Source organism: Lissotriton vulgaris, chromosome 6, assembly GCF_964263255.1.
Source record: "Lissotriton vulgaris chromosome 6, aLisVul1.2, whole genome shotgun sequence".
Classification (NCBI taxonomy): domain Eukaryota; kingdom Metazoa; phylum Chordata; class Amphibia; order Caudata; family Salamandridae; genus Lissotriton; species Lissotriton vulgaris.
This window is the reverse complement of record NC_141694.1, coordinates 410,533,527-410,550,569: the sequence shown is the minus strand read 5'-3', so window position 1 is coordinate 410,550,569 and position 17,043 is coordinate 410,533,527. Positions and strand designations below refer to the sequence as shown.

The following is a 17,043-nucleotide window of genomic DNA, read 5'->3' as shown; positions in this document are numbered from 1 at the left end:
TGGAACCGTACCATTTGCTTATTAGTAAGCCTGTTGAAAAAGGGGACTCACAACACATACAACATAAAACACATAAAATACTAGGGTTTACTGTAAGTTGTATTCATACTTGTGAAGCTTCTTTGTAGGCTTCATGAGCAAAATAGGAACGTCGGGGTGTTGCTCCAATGGCTATCTGTAGTAGAGAATGATGCAGCTTTAATCAGATCTCTTAGTTTAGACAGCTCTGATAGGCTGTAGGCAGCAGGGTTGTATCTGAGACTGCACAGACCTATCTGCTCTGGATTTTGACATCAGGTCTATCCCCAAGAGGCACATAACTCAGTGACTATTCCTGAGGTTGCAGAGAGTATGCAAGTGTTAGCTTTAGACAGCAGCGCTATCCCTCAGATTACACAGACATTACATGCTCAGGCCTCACACTCCAGAGCGATCCATGAAAGAAAAGAGAATGTACATTATTTGGTTCTAGACAGCAGAACTATCTCTCGGCTTATACTGATAGACCTTAGAGGTTATTTTAGGCCGCAGAGCTGTCCCTAACGTTATGCAGAACATTCAGATTCAGGCTTCAATTAGCCAGAAAATGTCGAGCTTATGTGTGTTCACTGCCTATTGCAGATGTCCTCAGTAGAAAACACAATGCCCCACCCCAGTGAACAGACAAGCTCACTTTGCAATTTAGTCAATGTTGAGATGCTCCATGTGGCAAATTACATTGAAAAGGAAACTCCTGTGAATCAGGAAGCAGGTTTTGACCTTGTAAGCATGGACGTCAATTCACTGATATGCCAGTGGTAGCGGGAGTGACATCACATACACACAAATTCACACATTTACACTCTCTCACACATAAACACATTCTCACCGCAAGGACACACACAACATATATTTAACCCATTGCACGCTGATGACGGAACCGTTCCGTCATCAGCTGCGGGTGCGCTGTGCTGATGACGGAACGGTTCCGTCATGGCCCGCTCGCCGCGCGAATTCCACGCCTGCGCTGAGCGTTCTATTGAGCGGGGCGGTCCATGATGGAACCGTTCTGTCACAAGCACAGCTCACCCGCGTGCCGTGACGGAGCAGTTCCGTCACGAGCACGGGACCGCCGCGCGTTCGCCCCGCCCCCTTAGCACTGCGGCGGAATAGCCGCCGCAGTGAAGGGGTTAAAAGCATTTTTACTAACCTCAGTTGCCATTGAAGGACATATTCCAGCTTATTGTACTCCATTAGTGAATAATATATTTTATTTATTTACTACTAGCATAATAAACAAGCATTGGCATAGCCAATAGGTCTCGCCCTTGGGACCTTATAAGTGTTTAGTTATCCAGCACATTATCCTTGGTGCAACAACATCAACTGTTGCATGGCTACACACTTATAAGGTCCCAAAGGCGAGACCTATTGGCTATGCCAATGCTTGTTTATATAGGGACATGAATCAAAAAATTATTGAAAAGTAAAAGTTTTCTAGGGTCCATCAAACGTAATCAGGAGATCTTCTCCGAAACTTCAGTGTGTGTATAGTACACTCTATTCTAGATTATTAGCCGCACAATTCTAATGTTCGACAGACACTTTCTGGTGGTACAGCAGCGCCGCCTGCCTTACTGAGTCACTGTAGCAAGTAGTCACCAAGCCTCAAAAAGGTCAGATATATCCGGGGAATCGTTAACTAGCATTTTATAAATTGGAGAGCACCATATTTTGCAAGGAGCTCAGCCAGCACACTTTGTTCTATATAAGATGTATCATGTTATCGCTGTTGCAATCAATACATTGGTTCAGTGAATGGTCAATTACTGCCAAAGTCACAATATGAAAGGACTGTTGAGGAATCATGCAATCATCCTCACATCCTTGTATCTTGAACCCAGGGCATTGGCTATGCCAAGCTTCAAACCCGCTGATGCAGAGGTTTGACAACCCTGAGCCGATTCCAAATGATAACCTGCTTATCATATTGGCAAACCCAGTGTATTTACTTGTGTCCTGACCAGTGCTCTAGGTGATGCTTCTAAGTTGCTGATCAACAGAGTTTTAGGAGGGCACCCAAAGTGCTCTCCTACCAAGGGTGGTTGCTGCCACCATGACCAGGTTGTCAAATGAGTAATGGCTAATTGTAATAGCAGAATACATGCTCTTTTCATTGCACCACAGTGGGGAGATTGTCTTCTAGTTCTCCCTAGTAAATCTATGAAAGGTGTCGTGACTGAGCACCCCATAGTCAGTCACATTGTACGCTGTGAGTGACAGAGTGCTTTGGTACATTAGAGGTGGGTGCCCCTCGGCTTCTCCGTGAATGTATGAAGCCACAAAGATTGTAAGGTGCTATCCCCCCATATCCTTATTGAATTTCGAACCGAAATTGCTAGGAAAGGTCCTGGCAGAATGCCTTCACACTTGTATTCTGGACCTGGTACATCCAGATCAATGTGGCTTTATGCCACAACGCTCTACCAGGCACAACATCAGACGTGTCCACATTGCTGTAGCCGAGGTCCACCGCCTGGGACGCCCCGCAGCTGTCTTACTAGCAGATATCAATAAGGCGTTCGACTCACTGAGCTGGACCTATCTTTTTAAACTCCTAGAAGCAGTTAACCTAGGGCCCCGTTTTCATGCCTATGTAAAATTGCTATATACAGATCTATAGAGCTATTGGCAGGGTGGGTGCGTCTAGATGCGGTCTTCCGAGGGTTGGATTAATCGCCTGAATGCTCAGACAGGTTAGGTTATATGCCAACAACCCGTTATTCTTCATCTCCGACCCTTGGGTCACCGGGCCGAGGGTGCTCCAGATTTTGCCGGTCTTTGGAGAGGCAACTGGACTGTGTGCCAACCCGTCCAAATCTGTTCTTTTCCTCATATGTGGTGAGCCGAGGAATCAAGCTTGTGCTTCACAGCTGATCATCGCGGAAGAGAGTTTCAAGTATCTTGGTGTTCATATAACCAGAAGGCCCACTATAGCGTGATCGCTCAATATAGTCCCCTTCCTCCCGGCGGTGCGCGAGGAAACAGTGTGGTCCCACCTCCCCTTATCACTGAATGGTCGGTCCGCCATTTTTAAAATGGTGTCCTTGCCACGCTTGTTTAATAGGCTACAGAATTATCCACATCCCATTCCCCCGTTGTGGTTTCTCCAAATAAATGCGCTCCTAAATAGGTTCCTCTTGAGGGGAGGGGCTGTCTGGGTAGCCCTTGCGACGTGTATTCAAAGCACATACTGCGGCGGGATTGCGGCAGCGGCATTCAGGCGTACTATTGGGCATCTCAGCTCTTGGTAATTAATGAATGGTGGTATAACTCTCAAGTTGATCCAGCCTATGCAGTAGAAAGGAATACCCGCTGCTCAATCTCCTATACAGTAATTCGTCCTTAGAGGCGCTCCCCTGGCCTGCCGAACAGTGATTCAGATCTGGAGACATGTGTACAGGTCCATGGGTTGGTGGGGCATGCTGACAGGCGCTACTCCCCTTTGGCAGGTTTCGACCCTGACGGGGTTTCGTAGATGGGATGATATAGGGATATCTACACTCAGAGACATAATGCGGGGCTCCACACTTAAATCCTTCTAGCGGCTGCAGGAGGAGTTTGACCTACACAAATCTCAGTCCCACAAGTATTTACAGCACCGCCATGCTCGGTTTCCTCCGATTAAACCCCTCCAGTCACTACCTGAATTTCACCCCATGGAGGGTAGACTACTATTTGGCGATCTAGGGGCACATAAAATCCGCGAAATTTATCAGACCCTGACACACACTCCAAAACAAACATACATCGGACATGGGAGGTGGACTCACCGGCCCTGACCGACGACGACTGGACCGAGGGCCTAGTGTTGGGCAATGCTGCTTTCACGCCTTCTCTCCCCTCCTCCTGACTCCTCCTCCGGCGCTGCTCTCCGGGATCCTCGCCTGCCTCTAGAATTGTTAGTAAAACTAAGTGTGATGTATGTGCCAATCTCGATGCATGTTCCAGCAGGTCTGTGGCCTACCAACTGAATAGTGAGTGTGACCGAAGACATGAAAAGCGTGCACACCTTCTCCAAAGAGGTGGGTTATCTCGCCATCATTTGACCCTTGTGCTTTTTCTGCAGAGAGAAGATCCCAGCACCTGATTAGACATATGGTAGTCTGCAAACCAATGCATACCTAAGAGTGATCGCTACCCCGGTTACTGTGATGAAGCATGCCTGACAGAAAACTGCACTTTGCCAGTTTGGCGCAAATTTTGCGAGTGGGCAGTTTGATTCAACTCAACCACCACAGGATTGGATAGAGCTGACCTTTTTGGCTTATCCAGCATCCATCTTTTACTTCAAGGTGCCCTAAACACCTGTGCAGAGAAAGGAGAGTAGCAGAGGCTGAATTATGTCTCCCTTTGAGGGCGAGGACCATATCCCTATGACAGAGAGAACATATTGCTGTTGTTGCTTCTGAAGAAGACTCCCCTGTGAGTAGAGAACCAGCCTTATTCAGTCTGTGCCCAGGTGCTGCGTCCCAGAAGCAAGGGTGAAATGAGGACACGTCATTCCAAGGTCAGAAATCCCTGGGCACACCAGCCCTCTGCTGTTCTGAGCTCTACAGGGCAGAGAGGGGCTATAGCTATATGTATGGGCTGACCTTCTGGTTAGTAGGATGGCACATAGTATTTTACCCAGTGCAGATCTCCCAATCTGTTCCTTTTTCCTCACTAGGGATCCACATTTTTTCCTTGTTTATTCCATCAGTTCAGCTTGAATGTGTTAAATTTGTGGGGTCCATCCTCGTACTTTGTGGCTCGTGCCTAGTTTAATATCTAGGAATGAGGCTTTTAAGTGTGCATAGAACAACCCTAACAGTTTGTCCATAGATGGGTTTCTGTCTATGAATTGAGCTGGACTTCACCTTGAGTTCCAAAGCAGACTACCTCAGTTCCAGGAAGGTCTTTCTTCAGGGCTATGATTTGGACATCACTGTTCAAACAGCCCTTTCCACCTTCCGAGATATGTGGCACCTGCAGATGAGTCAACCCATCATCCGAGAGAGACCCAGCGTCTTTGCCTTTCCACCAGTTAGGATTGATTCTCCCATACTTTACGCAGACGGTGCAGTTCTTCTTGCGTGGACCCCCCAAGGTTTACAATGCCTAATAGATGGTTTTATCCGATTTATGGAGAGTCTAGACTTGTCCGCCAATCTTTCCAAATCATATATTATGGAGGCGGGAAAGACACCGAAAAGGAAATACAAATATATGATTGGTGCACACTGCCTGGAAAAAGTACAGACATTCTCTTACTTGGGGATTTTATTTGACACCCGTCTTAATTTCAAACCCCTCTTAGATGAGAGATGTCGTTTCTTAGCTAGTTGTACCGGTGCCATTATGAATTTTGCGCGTAGAGTGGGTCGATGGTCACCGGAACAAAATTTAAAACTCTATAATTCGAAGTGTTGTGCCAAAATACTCAATGGTAGTGAAGTTTGGGGATTTACTAATTCGCAAATTGTCCAAATCGAAGAAAATAAATACCTGCGGCAATTGCTGAGAGTCCCGCAAAATATCATGTCATTCATCACACACGAGGAATTGGGTGTCCGTTATTTGAGAGAGAGGATGGAACTAAAACCCATTAATTGTTGGATTAAGATCTGGACCAACACTGTAGCCTCACTAACCAGGGAGATTATAATGGACTGTTTGGCACGCGATCAGGGGAGGAACATCCCATGGCTGAAGTATGTGAGGGAAACCCTGTTAGCCCTGGGTTGTGCAGACCTTTTTAATAACCCCACTAAACTGTTACCGCGGGACAGGGCTCATGTCAAAATGGTATTCACGAAATATGTGGCCGACCGGAGGGAAGACAGTGAAGTGAATAAACCCTCTGTGAGAACGCACATCTTGACCAAATCTTGCTTGGGCATTGAACCTTATTTGTCTTTTATTTATAATGCTCAAGACAGATTTTTAATGACACGCTTCAGGCTAGACTTGTTACATCACAGTCTATCGTTGCCGGCAGGTTACACTAAGAATACAGAGTTGAAGGGCCCGTGCGGCTGCGACCAACGGTCTCCGCAGGATACCCTTCACTTTGTTTTATTGTGTCCCTACTGCGAGCACCCTAGGAAGCTTTTTTTAAAAAGTATTCTAAAAAAGGGGGGTTTTAAGCAGGCCCAGGTGGCTTTATTGTTTCTGAAACTGTTTACAGAGGTTTTAATTATTTTTTTCCACTGTTAATTTTTTAAGGTTGGCAATGCGACTTAGAATTACCAGGGGAGAGGTGTATCTATACTGATTTTAGTATTTCTAGGCCAAAGGTCCTGTCAATGAATTGTGTGGGTGAGGGCACCTCTCTCAAAGAAATGAATACTTATTGTGCCACCTGTTAGGAAATTGAATTTTTGCACGTGTATCTTATTTAATGATGCCAATTCCCTTTTAAAATACGACATTTATCAATCATAAGCACAAGATTGTTAGTAGAGAACGGGTTTTATCTGAAAATGTTTTGTATTTGCATTTAGGTTGGGTCTGTCTAACTGTGATACATATGTCATTTGAATGTCTTTTTATTATCTGCACTTTTATGGTATTGTTTGATGCTGAATAAAGTATATTATGATTCTCCCATACTCACTCTGTTTGCACTGGTCAATAATTTTTGGGGCCTGTTGATCTTTCTCTCAGTAATAAACTGACTTAGGGTGGTCAATGAATTAGAGGGAAACTTGAAGGCCATACCTCGAAGATCGCAGCAGAGATCTTAATGTCTACCTTATCTTTGTATTCTTAGAATGAAACAAAAAACCTTAAAGAAAGATCATCCTAATTCACCTTCCCTAAAGAATTTTCTTCTGGCTAGCAGTGAGGATGAGAGCAGTTATCAATTGTACATTTTCCTTTCATTCCATATTGTGCAGTGTTGTGTTTGTGTACTTTGTATTTCATCGGAACTATTTATACTGTAACTATATTTTATATATGAATTCTTACTAGAAGTTATCTCTAAACACAGCCCTTATCTCAACAATAATAGGTTATTGTTCTTTAGATTACTTTGTTGAGCTGCACCCTGACGCACTTCACTCAGTGTTTCTTCAGGGAAGACTTTGGCTTCTTGCCCACATCTATCCAGAGAGCCAAGGACTCAGTAGTAACCCCTATTTTCTGTTGTGAGCTGTGCACTTTGAGTGCTGTTTTCTAGGGCCCCTAAGATCATTTAGAAAACTCTGTGGCCCATATAATTTCTTTCACTAGCAACTCTGGTCTGAGAGTAACACAGATAAGGTAGCTCAGCTTTTCTCTAGTTTTGTGCCTACGATAGGTTTATTTGTTGTATGAAAGCATGTTTGATGCATTAATGAATTACTAGATTCTGTCATGGTACCTTTGACCACAAGGTTAGGACCTTGTGTCAACATTTTGTAATCAAATTTGAGTCCAAAACTTGCACAGTTATCTTTGCAATGAATGGCATTGACATTACCAAAGGTAAAGTAATGAAACCAATATTGTTTACATCCACAGATGAGGTTTTGCTGTTTCAACAAGTGCCGATGGTTGAAATAGATGGAATGAGGCTGGTGCAAAGCAGAGCAATACTTAACTACATTGCATCGAAGTACAACCTTTATGGGAATGACCTGAAAGAAAGAGCACTGTAAGTCAATATCACCTTTACATTGTTATCCGTAAAGCTCTTCCTTCCAAACATATGAAAACATGCTAGAGTAGGTTATAACTTAGAAATTGAAATAGGAACTCTGTTTCTCGGTGGTAACTGTCTGCTTGTAGCTATAATAACAGTGTCCTGATTTGCAGTGAATGAAGCAATTGAGCACATGAATTAGAGGTGGGTGAGCCTTCAAATTAATAGGGAGAGCTGAACCAGGGCCGAGCCAAAAGGTCTGGCTCGGCTCTTCGAGCCCATGCATGAGCAGAGCCCTGAAAATGTTAACTATGTAAATCATACAGCAAACATCACGTAAAATATGACAGTCTTTTCAAAATTCAAAAAAGTATTTCTTTCATATGTGGACGTTTTGCTGGTAATATGTCACATTACAGCACCGCACGGATCAGTACTTATGAAAAGTGATAGACGCACAACAGTTATCATGTAAACCCTGTAGCTGGGCTAGATTATTATAGAGCAACATTATTGTCTAGTAACTGAAACACAATAGGTTTTTGCACAACTGATATTCTGAACTCACATATTGGAAAGTGTTTTCATACGGGATAATGAAGAAAAATGAGGTTTTGTGAAATAAAATATTTGCCTAAGATCACACAATTGAAGTGAGGAAGCCTCGATTTATCCAGGGGTTCTGGTTTCTCTTTGCACAAATCAGCCACTAAACAGGTATCTATGTGTCTTTCCTTTTGTTTATTATCACTTTGTTTTGACCGCTTTGTGCCTTTTGTTTGTGTAGTGCAAACCTTACCTGGAGGTATTGGATCGTTGTGCATGTGCACCAGTTACATTACGAATGGTCACTTACACTTTCGTATGGGCAAAAAGCTCTCAAACACCATCAAAGCTCTGAGAGGAGGGATTTAACCCTGGACTTGTCACTACCCGACTCCGCTAAAAGACACTCTTGTTTTTACTTTCCTGTGAAAGTTACCACCGAAATACCAGTATATACAGCATGTTTACAGTAATGATGCATACAAGACTATAGGAGCCTTGAGAAAGCCCTGGTCCAAATGACCACAAGAGGGCGAAACACGTGTCTGCTGTTGAACATCCATAACCAACATTTGTTATATCTTGGAGTTTGATGAAAAATGGAGTGGTGAACTAATAGAAGAATAAAAGTACAAAACATAAACGAACCAGGACTCAAAGAATCCTTATATATTATATCAAAATGCTGGAACAATATATGAAATATCTGCAAATAAATTAGGAGCACACACTCAATTGATTCTATAAATTAGTTTGCACCTGGACTATGGAACATGCCATTAATTAAATGTAGGTGATACAGAATGCTGCTGCTCAGATTCTTTATAAAATCCCTAGCATACACCAGCATTGGCAGCTTTGCACTAGCTGCCAATGCAAAAAATAATTCAGTTCAAAGTACTGCCTTGTTAATCGTTCCCTCAAGAAAAATGCCTCCAGCTCATGCAGCGCCTACTGACCTCTTACAGGCCAAAAAGAACATTGAGGCCAGAGGGTCACAATCTATTGCTGGTTCCTAGGATTGAAAGATGTGGGGAGAGTTCCTTTGCATACCTGGCACCTAAGCTGTGGAATACCCTCCCAACACATCTGATATTGGAAGAAACAGAAGCAAACTTCAGAAAAAAACTAAAAACCCATTTATTCTAGCCCAATTCTAGTTACATAGGGTAGTAGCGCAGAGGTTGCTGCCAGCGCTGGGAGGCCACTGGGTAGCCATGCGTTGAATAAATCTCGGTGAGCAGAATCAGAGACGTTTTAAGGCATGGGCCAAGTGAGCTCTTGCCCAGGGACCCAGCCTTTCAGGGGCCCCCTGATAGAGCCAGCTATGTTCTGTGGAGAATCTTACTCTGATGAATAATTTTAACAGATTGTTGTGAATAGCGTTTTTCTATCATTTATTTTTAATGTGTGAGAGTCTTACAACATTTTGCAGACAAAATGTGTTTGTTTCATGCAACATCCACCTTAAAAAGTTTCTTTTAGATAACTACTGGTCCTCACATATGAGAAATGGAAGGGTGTTACAGAGATTATTTGCAGTAATATAAGTGAGCTGCTGCTGTTTTACAATACTGAAAACACACATCACTATCCCTGAATTTCAGATGTACACACATTTAGAATTTGACCAAAGAGAGCATGAAAGAGCTGAAACTGGATCATTAAATCAAAGCTGTTATGAACAGAATGCTCCCTAAATACATTTGGCCCAGGGCCCCCCAAATCCTTAAAACGTCCCTGAACAGAATAGAAAATAATCCAAGGTGCTCATAATATTTTGAATTGTATTAATATTCTACATTTGTTTTTCTCTGAAAAGAATTCAAACATGTTACTTCTGGGTGACATATTAGCAGTTCAAATTAAAGACACTTTAAAGACCGATAGATGTAAGGAGACATTGCGCCATAGTGACATTGAATACAGTGGCGTTAGCGGAAGGTGTTACTTTCGTAAGACATCATAGTTGCTAAAGTTTCACTCAAAAAATACCTAAATAATTTATTTGTAGCAGGCAAGGGGGCAGAATTTGGATTGGTCCCAGCTTCCACAGGAATGGAGGTGTTTTACAAGTTTGGGATTAAGATGCGCCAAATTAAATACATCTACCTGTCACAAAGTCGAGCTAGCACTTCCGGGGACTGTACAGTAATCTACCCTTACTAGTTTTCTTTCCTGGCAACAAAGAATAGCAATAATGTTCAAAGGTAGGAGGCGCGCAGCTGGCTGTGAGTGCGTTTTTAAATTCGTTATGTTCACGAATGTTAAGATCGATTGGGTGCTCCCAACAGGTAACGTGTTCGTCCTAGGCACGTCTTTACAAACAATGAAACATGTGTCACCATGAGGCCATGATGGCATCCGTGTGTGTCGGGCACTCCTTGGGTTCTCTAAAAAAGAGACTCCAAATATTGTTCAAGAAGAATTTTAATCATTCATCTTAATGTTTATGAGTACTTGGTTTCAATCAGTTCAAATTCTCACAAAGTGAATATATCCAAGAAAATATATCCAAATGCTCCAATGCATTTCGGGCCGACAAAGCCCTTCATCGGGGAGCCTTCGTGGTAGTGTGGTCGCTCGCTACGAACGTCGGGATTAAAACGTCCGCCAGTATTTATATAGATCCCCACCGTCGGAGGTCATCTGCTTCCCTGCAAAATTAGACTTATACAAACATAGTGATTTACCGCTTAACAGTTGATCAACATAATTTAAGAAATACTTCCTATAATTAGAAACAGTTCCAGGGTAGGAAGTAAAATGCTTAATAATTCAGCCTTGCACAACGAAATATGGTAAGCAATGTGTGGGGACAGCAATTGTCGCAAAGCATAAATAGCTATTTGGCATTGTTCCAGGATCAACACCTGATGAAAAATGACCTGCACAGTTATTCTTAGTGTTGAGAAGAGAAGAACTGTCCAGGAGGTTATAGGACATACGTTTAGATCAATACGGTTGACCGCAGTGGGGTTGCTGCGCCACTCCTCTTGGCCCTCTCGGCTGCCTTTGACACAGTTAACCATGACACTATGAAACAAAGACTCTATGAAGCCGGCATAGAGGGAACTGCTCTAGACTGGCGTCCAACCTTCAAAACTGAACTAATGTCATCTATACCCCACCTTTCTCATCTAAACCATACTCCACAAAAGCAGGGGTCCCTCAAGGCTCCATCATCTCGCCCATGCTTTTCAACATCTACATGAAGCCATTACCGGTACTGATCAATCAAATGTTACCTCACGTGCTATAACTATGCAGATGACACGCAAATACTCCTTCAACTGAAATGCCCCAAAGACACTGAAAAATCCACAATTTTCAGTTGTCTCAGAGCCGTAGATAAGTGGATGAATGGAGCCATCTCAAAATGAATGCTTCAAAAACGGAAATACTCACGTCTGGTGATTAGAAACATTATGACCCGCTTGCCGCCTGGCCTGATGAACTGGGATCACCACCTAAAGTAGCAAAAGAAGTAAGAAACCTAGGAATGACCATGGACTCCAAGCTGTCGATGAATGCCCAAGTGGACAAACTAGCAAGATCAAGCTTTGTCACTATAAAAACGCTGCAGCGCATTTTCCCTCATTTGGGATTTGCACACACGGTTCAAGCTACCATCTCCATTGTTCTCTCCAAACTCGATTACGCCAATAGCCTCTAACACGGATCATCTTTAACGACCATGGAAAGACTACAACAGATTCAGAACTCGGCTGCCAGACTAATCTTGCATATCAAACCGCGAGACCACATTTCGCCTGCCTTGAAAGCCCTGCATTGGTTACCGGTTGCCAGAAGATCCATGTTCAAGCTACTTTGTATCACCCACAAAGCAATACATGGAATGGGACGGCTCTACATCGGGTATAAAATCACCAAACCCATTCAACAAAGGAACCTATGCTCTAAAGGGGCATCTCGCCTCAAAATCCCAAGATACAAGAAAATAACCATGAGTGGCACATCCTTCTCTGTCTAGCAGACAAACTATGGAACTCTTTACCCCCCAACATAAGATCTACAGACAACCACCTTCTCTTCAGAAAACGACTCAAGAATTGGCTCTTCCCCATATAAGCACCATAAGCAAACAGAAATTTACAGCATATTCCTCTGTATATAAGCATTTATTTTCACTATAGATATGTACCTACCCTTGTGTATTACTTTGTATAAACATGTAGAATAATTGTTGTTATAAATAAATAAATAAATAAAAATCATCTTTGGTCTACATGTGCCTACTTGCATTGTGTATCTATGTACCTTCCATGTACTTGGATCTGTGTGTCTGTTACCTTTCTCCAGAAAAAGCATATCCAATGCACTACCCTATTTCTCATCCTGTACCTCTATGAATATCTTTAATCTATACATACTTACTTCCTTTATTCATCTATATACTTTCAATGTAATTATGGATCTATATTTTTATCACTTTCTTCTAATTTAGCATTTCAAATTCACTACCCTATTTCTAAGCCTATACATCTCTCAATATATCCTATGGCCCAACCTTGTGACTTATCTCAACCTTCTTTCTACTACTCTTTCCAATGCAATACCCTATCTCTCACCCTATACATCTATCAATATATCCTCTTCATCCACTCTCTCATTAATCCTAACCCCATACCACTACTATGATCCCCAAAATAACCCTTTCTAGACTCTTCTACTCTACTCCTCCTTGCATCATCTGACACCTCTTTTTACTATACAAATCCCCCAAAACAAATCTTTATAAACTCTTCCCATCAAAACCCCGTTTTACGCATCCAAAAGCCTCCTCCTACTGCTACGACCTCAAATAAAAAAAATATATATATATCACTCTTCTCTCCCTACATTATCATTTCAATCAAAATAACAGACTAACATGTTCACTTCTCAATTTCCATATTCCACTATACTAATTCACCACTAATCCTTTGAGTTCCAGAGTAGCGTGCTACTTGCCATTGAAGCATTTCAACATCCCATCAGGGTTACAAGAGCTATATCAATGCACACCTTTTTTCCCTTTTCTACCCCTTCTCAATCCAAATAACTAACTAACATATCCATCACTCAAATTACTTTCTTGTTTCGCCATACTAATTGAAACAGTAATCCTTATGGTTTCCAGAGTAGCGTGCTGCTCGCCAATAAAGTGCTTCAAAACCCCATCAAGAGGGAGCAAGCGCTGTATAAATACAAACCTCTTTCCCTCTTCTATCCCACAACCTACCCTTCTCTATCCAAATAACTGAATAACATACCCACCACTCAAATTACTTCATACTTCACAATACTAATTTTCAACACTAATCCTTCATGGGTTCCGGAGTAGCGTCCTATTCACCAGAAAAGCGCTTCAACACCCATCAGGGGTAACAGGTGCTACATGAATCCATAACGTTCTTCCCTTTTATCCCTCCGCTATCCTTCTCACTCCTAATAACTGACTAATATCCACCACTCAAATTGCTTTCATATTTCACCTTACTAATTCAGCACTAATCCTTTATGGGTTTCCGGAGTAGCTTGCTTCAACACCCCATCGGGGGTAACGCGCGCTATATAAATACAAACCTTTTTTTTTCCTCTTCTATCCTTCTGCTATCCTTCCGAATCCAAATAACTGACTAACCTATCTACCACTTAAAGTTTACTTGCATGTTTCACTATACTAGTTCAACACTAATCCTCTAAGGGTCCCGGAGTAGCGTGCTACTCGCTGAAAAAGCACTTTGACGCCTCGTCAGGGGTATTAAGCACTATATAAATGCAATTACAATTACATGCATTTATTTTTTTCTCACGGCATCGGCACTATGCTGTTTTTCATGTATCTTCCATAATTATATATTTTTATCGCAGCTGTTGTTTCAATGTACATGATAGAACAGAAAATTACCTTGTCCCCAACACTGAAATTAAACTGAAGCTCCCACTGTAGACCACTTTATGCTGGTAGAGAAGCCGCTGGGTTCAAATAACTTGTATGGATCTAGTCTTCTGGTAAACTTAAAACTTGTTTTGTGTGGAATATCACCCATGGACTGCTAGCCGTAAGTAACTGAGTAATTTGTAACCCTTTTAGAAGAGCAGAATATCCTCTTTTATTTGGAGCACCGTGTATATTTTGAGAGATTTCTTTACAAATCCGTCCACAAATTAATTTTTCAGGAAACACCAAACTCTAATTTGTGGGACTTTCACCCCAGTACTTAGAAAATAGCATAACGCTTGCTGTGGGCTGAACTAAGGTCTTTTATATGTGTCCCATTCACAAATGTAAAACATCATTAATAAGCAATTTAGAGCACAAAATAAAGCGAAGTATTGTAGCTGCAAAGAGAGCCTACACTGAAAAGCAGTGGGTTCAGATCTTTGACATTTCCAAGTCTAATTAACAAATTTCATTCTGGATATTTGTAACTGGCATAGACAGAATGGCTATATTTCATAATGCAAGCAGTGTCCTCTTAGACAGTTGGATGACCTACACTGAATTGTTATGAATAGATCTCATGGTGGAAGAGCCACCTAATTTTTCTAAGTTAAAATGGGCTCTGCCACTTTCTTCAAACTTTGTGATCAGGGAAGAACAGTGGTGAAGACCTTTAGAGCTGTGGACAAAATTGGCATCAGATCCACAATCTCACATTGATTATTGGTCAAATCTGCATTGCTTTTGAGCAGGCCATTATCCCTGACTCCTGGAAAGGGTCAGTGCTTCATGAGCTTCCCAAGAAGGGCTATTTGGAAGATTATTTACGTTATTGATGTATCGCCCTTCCAAATGTTCAGGAAAAGGCATGTGCTAAGATCCGTTTTGAAAAACTTGAATTCTGTGTGAAAGACAAATTCCTCCTCCCATTTAACAAGGCAGGGTATCTTCTTCAGTGTAATATCATGGATAGCCTCATGTCTGTATGTGTGTTGGCACACTACTGTGTCCACACTGTTGAGACAATGAAGGTTCCTTGTTTCATAGGTCATTCTTCTGCCTTTGAATGTGTATACAGAGCCACTAAAGGAGTGCACTAGCCATTAGGACGTGTTCATAGCCATTCAGGTATTATATAATGGGATGTGGCTCCAGGTGAAATAGGGCAAAGGGCAATATCTGCCAAGTCAGATCTCCACCAGTTGGGCCCTGAAATGCAAGTGTGATTTAGCTTACCTGCATTTCAAAATCCGAAAATTTAGAAAAACGGTTCAGTACGACTCATTCCTTGACAGATCTAGTTTATCCATGAGAACCTGTAAAATCATTTTTAGGCCATGGATTGAAAAACTGACACCTTTCAGGTTGCAAATCATTTATATTCTTAATTGCCCCTTAGTGTAACAGTCACCGTTAGTGCAGAGAAATGCAATAAAGACTCACCCCAGGAGTTTTGCAACGGCATCTTACCCCAATACCCAATGGTATAACAAAAACAGACGACCCAATACACTACTGAACTAGGGGGCCAGAGAGCCAGACATTCCAAATGATGTTGGCTATAAGTGACTACCTAGCCATGAGCACAACTACTCAATAATGCAGCAATGTTGCAAAACTCAATGTAATACATAGCACCCTTACTTACAATGGGTTAGAGGCGAAAAATGCAACAATTATCAAGGCACCCTTTACCTGATATCACTTAGGTTTCCAAATAGAGATGATTCCTGAACATGGGAAGCCGCCTATTTACAATGTAGCTATCTTTTTAATTCTAATCCACATGGAAATAAGATGTTTTCAGCAAACTTAAATTAACTCTTAAATCCTGCTACAACTAAAATTGACTCGGGAAACAAACCCATTTCTTTAAGTCACTACTAAGTGTTCTTCATTACAATCCTGCTGCATTAACATCTTGGGAAACAATCCCATCTCATTAAATGAGCGTCATCACCGATCTTTACAGAAACGTCTTACCTAGGTTCCCATCACAGTGCCATCTTGCCTTCTAATCCGGAATAAGAGATAAGACCAAGTATAACCGAATTAGCGTGCCTGTGTTGTATCTACAAGAATTCTCCTTGCGGTGCTCACGAAGTGCAGTATGCAAGGGAAGAGCAACTGATTTGATCTCATGGTTGGTCAGCAGATAGATCGAGACACGAATGAAATATTGCATTAGCCATTTTATCCAAATTCTATCCTCAACAAAAGCATTAGAAGGAGCATGGGAGAAAGGTAAGAGAAGGGAGGGAGCAGGGATGAAGGCTGTGAAAGTAAAGGGGATTGAGCGAGAGAGGGGTTGTGAAGTGGCAGAATACTTCCTCACTGTTCAAAGGCACTGTGGTCTAACCCGCACAAAATATAATGGACATATCAATGTAACTAGTATGTTTGTAGAACGTCAATGACTATACAATACATATAGGTGGTAGGGGAACTTCTTGCCTACCGATATGTCTTTATGCTGCCCCAGTGTAATTTCAATGTGCATATGTAAACCTTAAATTATCAGAAACTATAATTAGTGGTTGAAGAGTCCTGCATAAGAGTGCATCACTTAGACACAGTATGAACCCAACATGCATATACCGGGGGTTATGAAAGATGGCAAGGAATCATAATGGAGAACATTGTGTCAATATGTTTGACAGTTCCCATCCTTGTATTTGTACTAATTTGATTAGGGATGCTGCAGGGCCTCTCATTTCACATACATTGTTGATACCAAAGAATGTTTCTGTGGCAGGCCATCCATCCCTGAGTGAGAGGATCATGTTTAAGTTCCCTCCTTTCATGCCCAGTTCATAACTTCCACTACCAGCCAGCGTAGATCACCCTTCATATACTGTGTCTTCAGGTGAAGTTTTATCAGAGGGACAACTTGGATCTT

The 17,043-nt window shown here is 42.1% G+C and overlaps 1 protein-coding gene across 2 annotated transcripts in view; it reads left to right on the top strand.

Moving 5' to 3' along the window:
• LOC147707395 (glutathione S-transferase-like) overlaps positions 1-17,043 on the top strand; it is a 294,115-nt gene that overhangs the window by 162,668 nt on the left and 114,404 nt on the right. For both annotated transcript variants that reach the window (XM_086926422.1, XM_086926423.1), the window contains exon 4: positions 7,528-7,660. In XM_086926422.1, the coding sequence (XP_086782548.1) occupies positions 7,528-7,660 (133 nt within the window). The remainder of the gene's footprint in view (positions 1-7,527; positions 7,661-17,043) is intronic.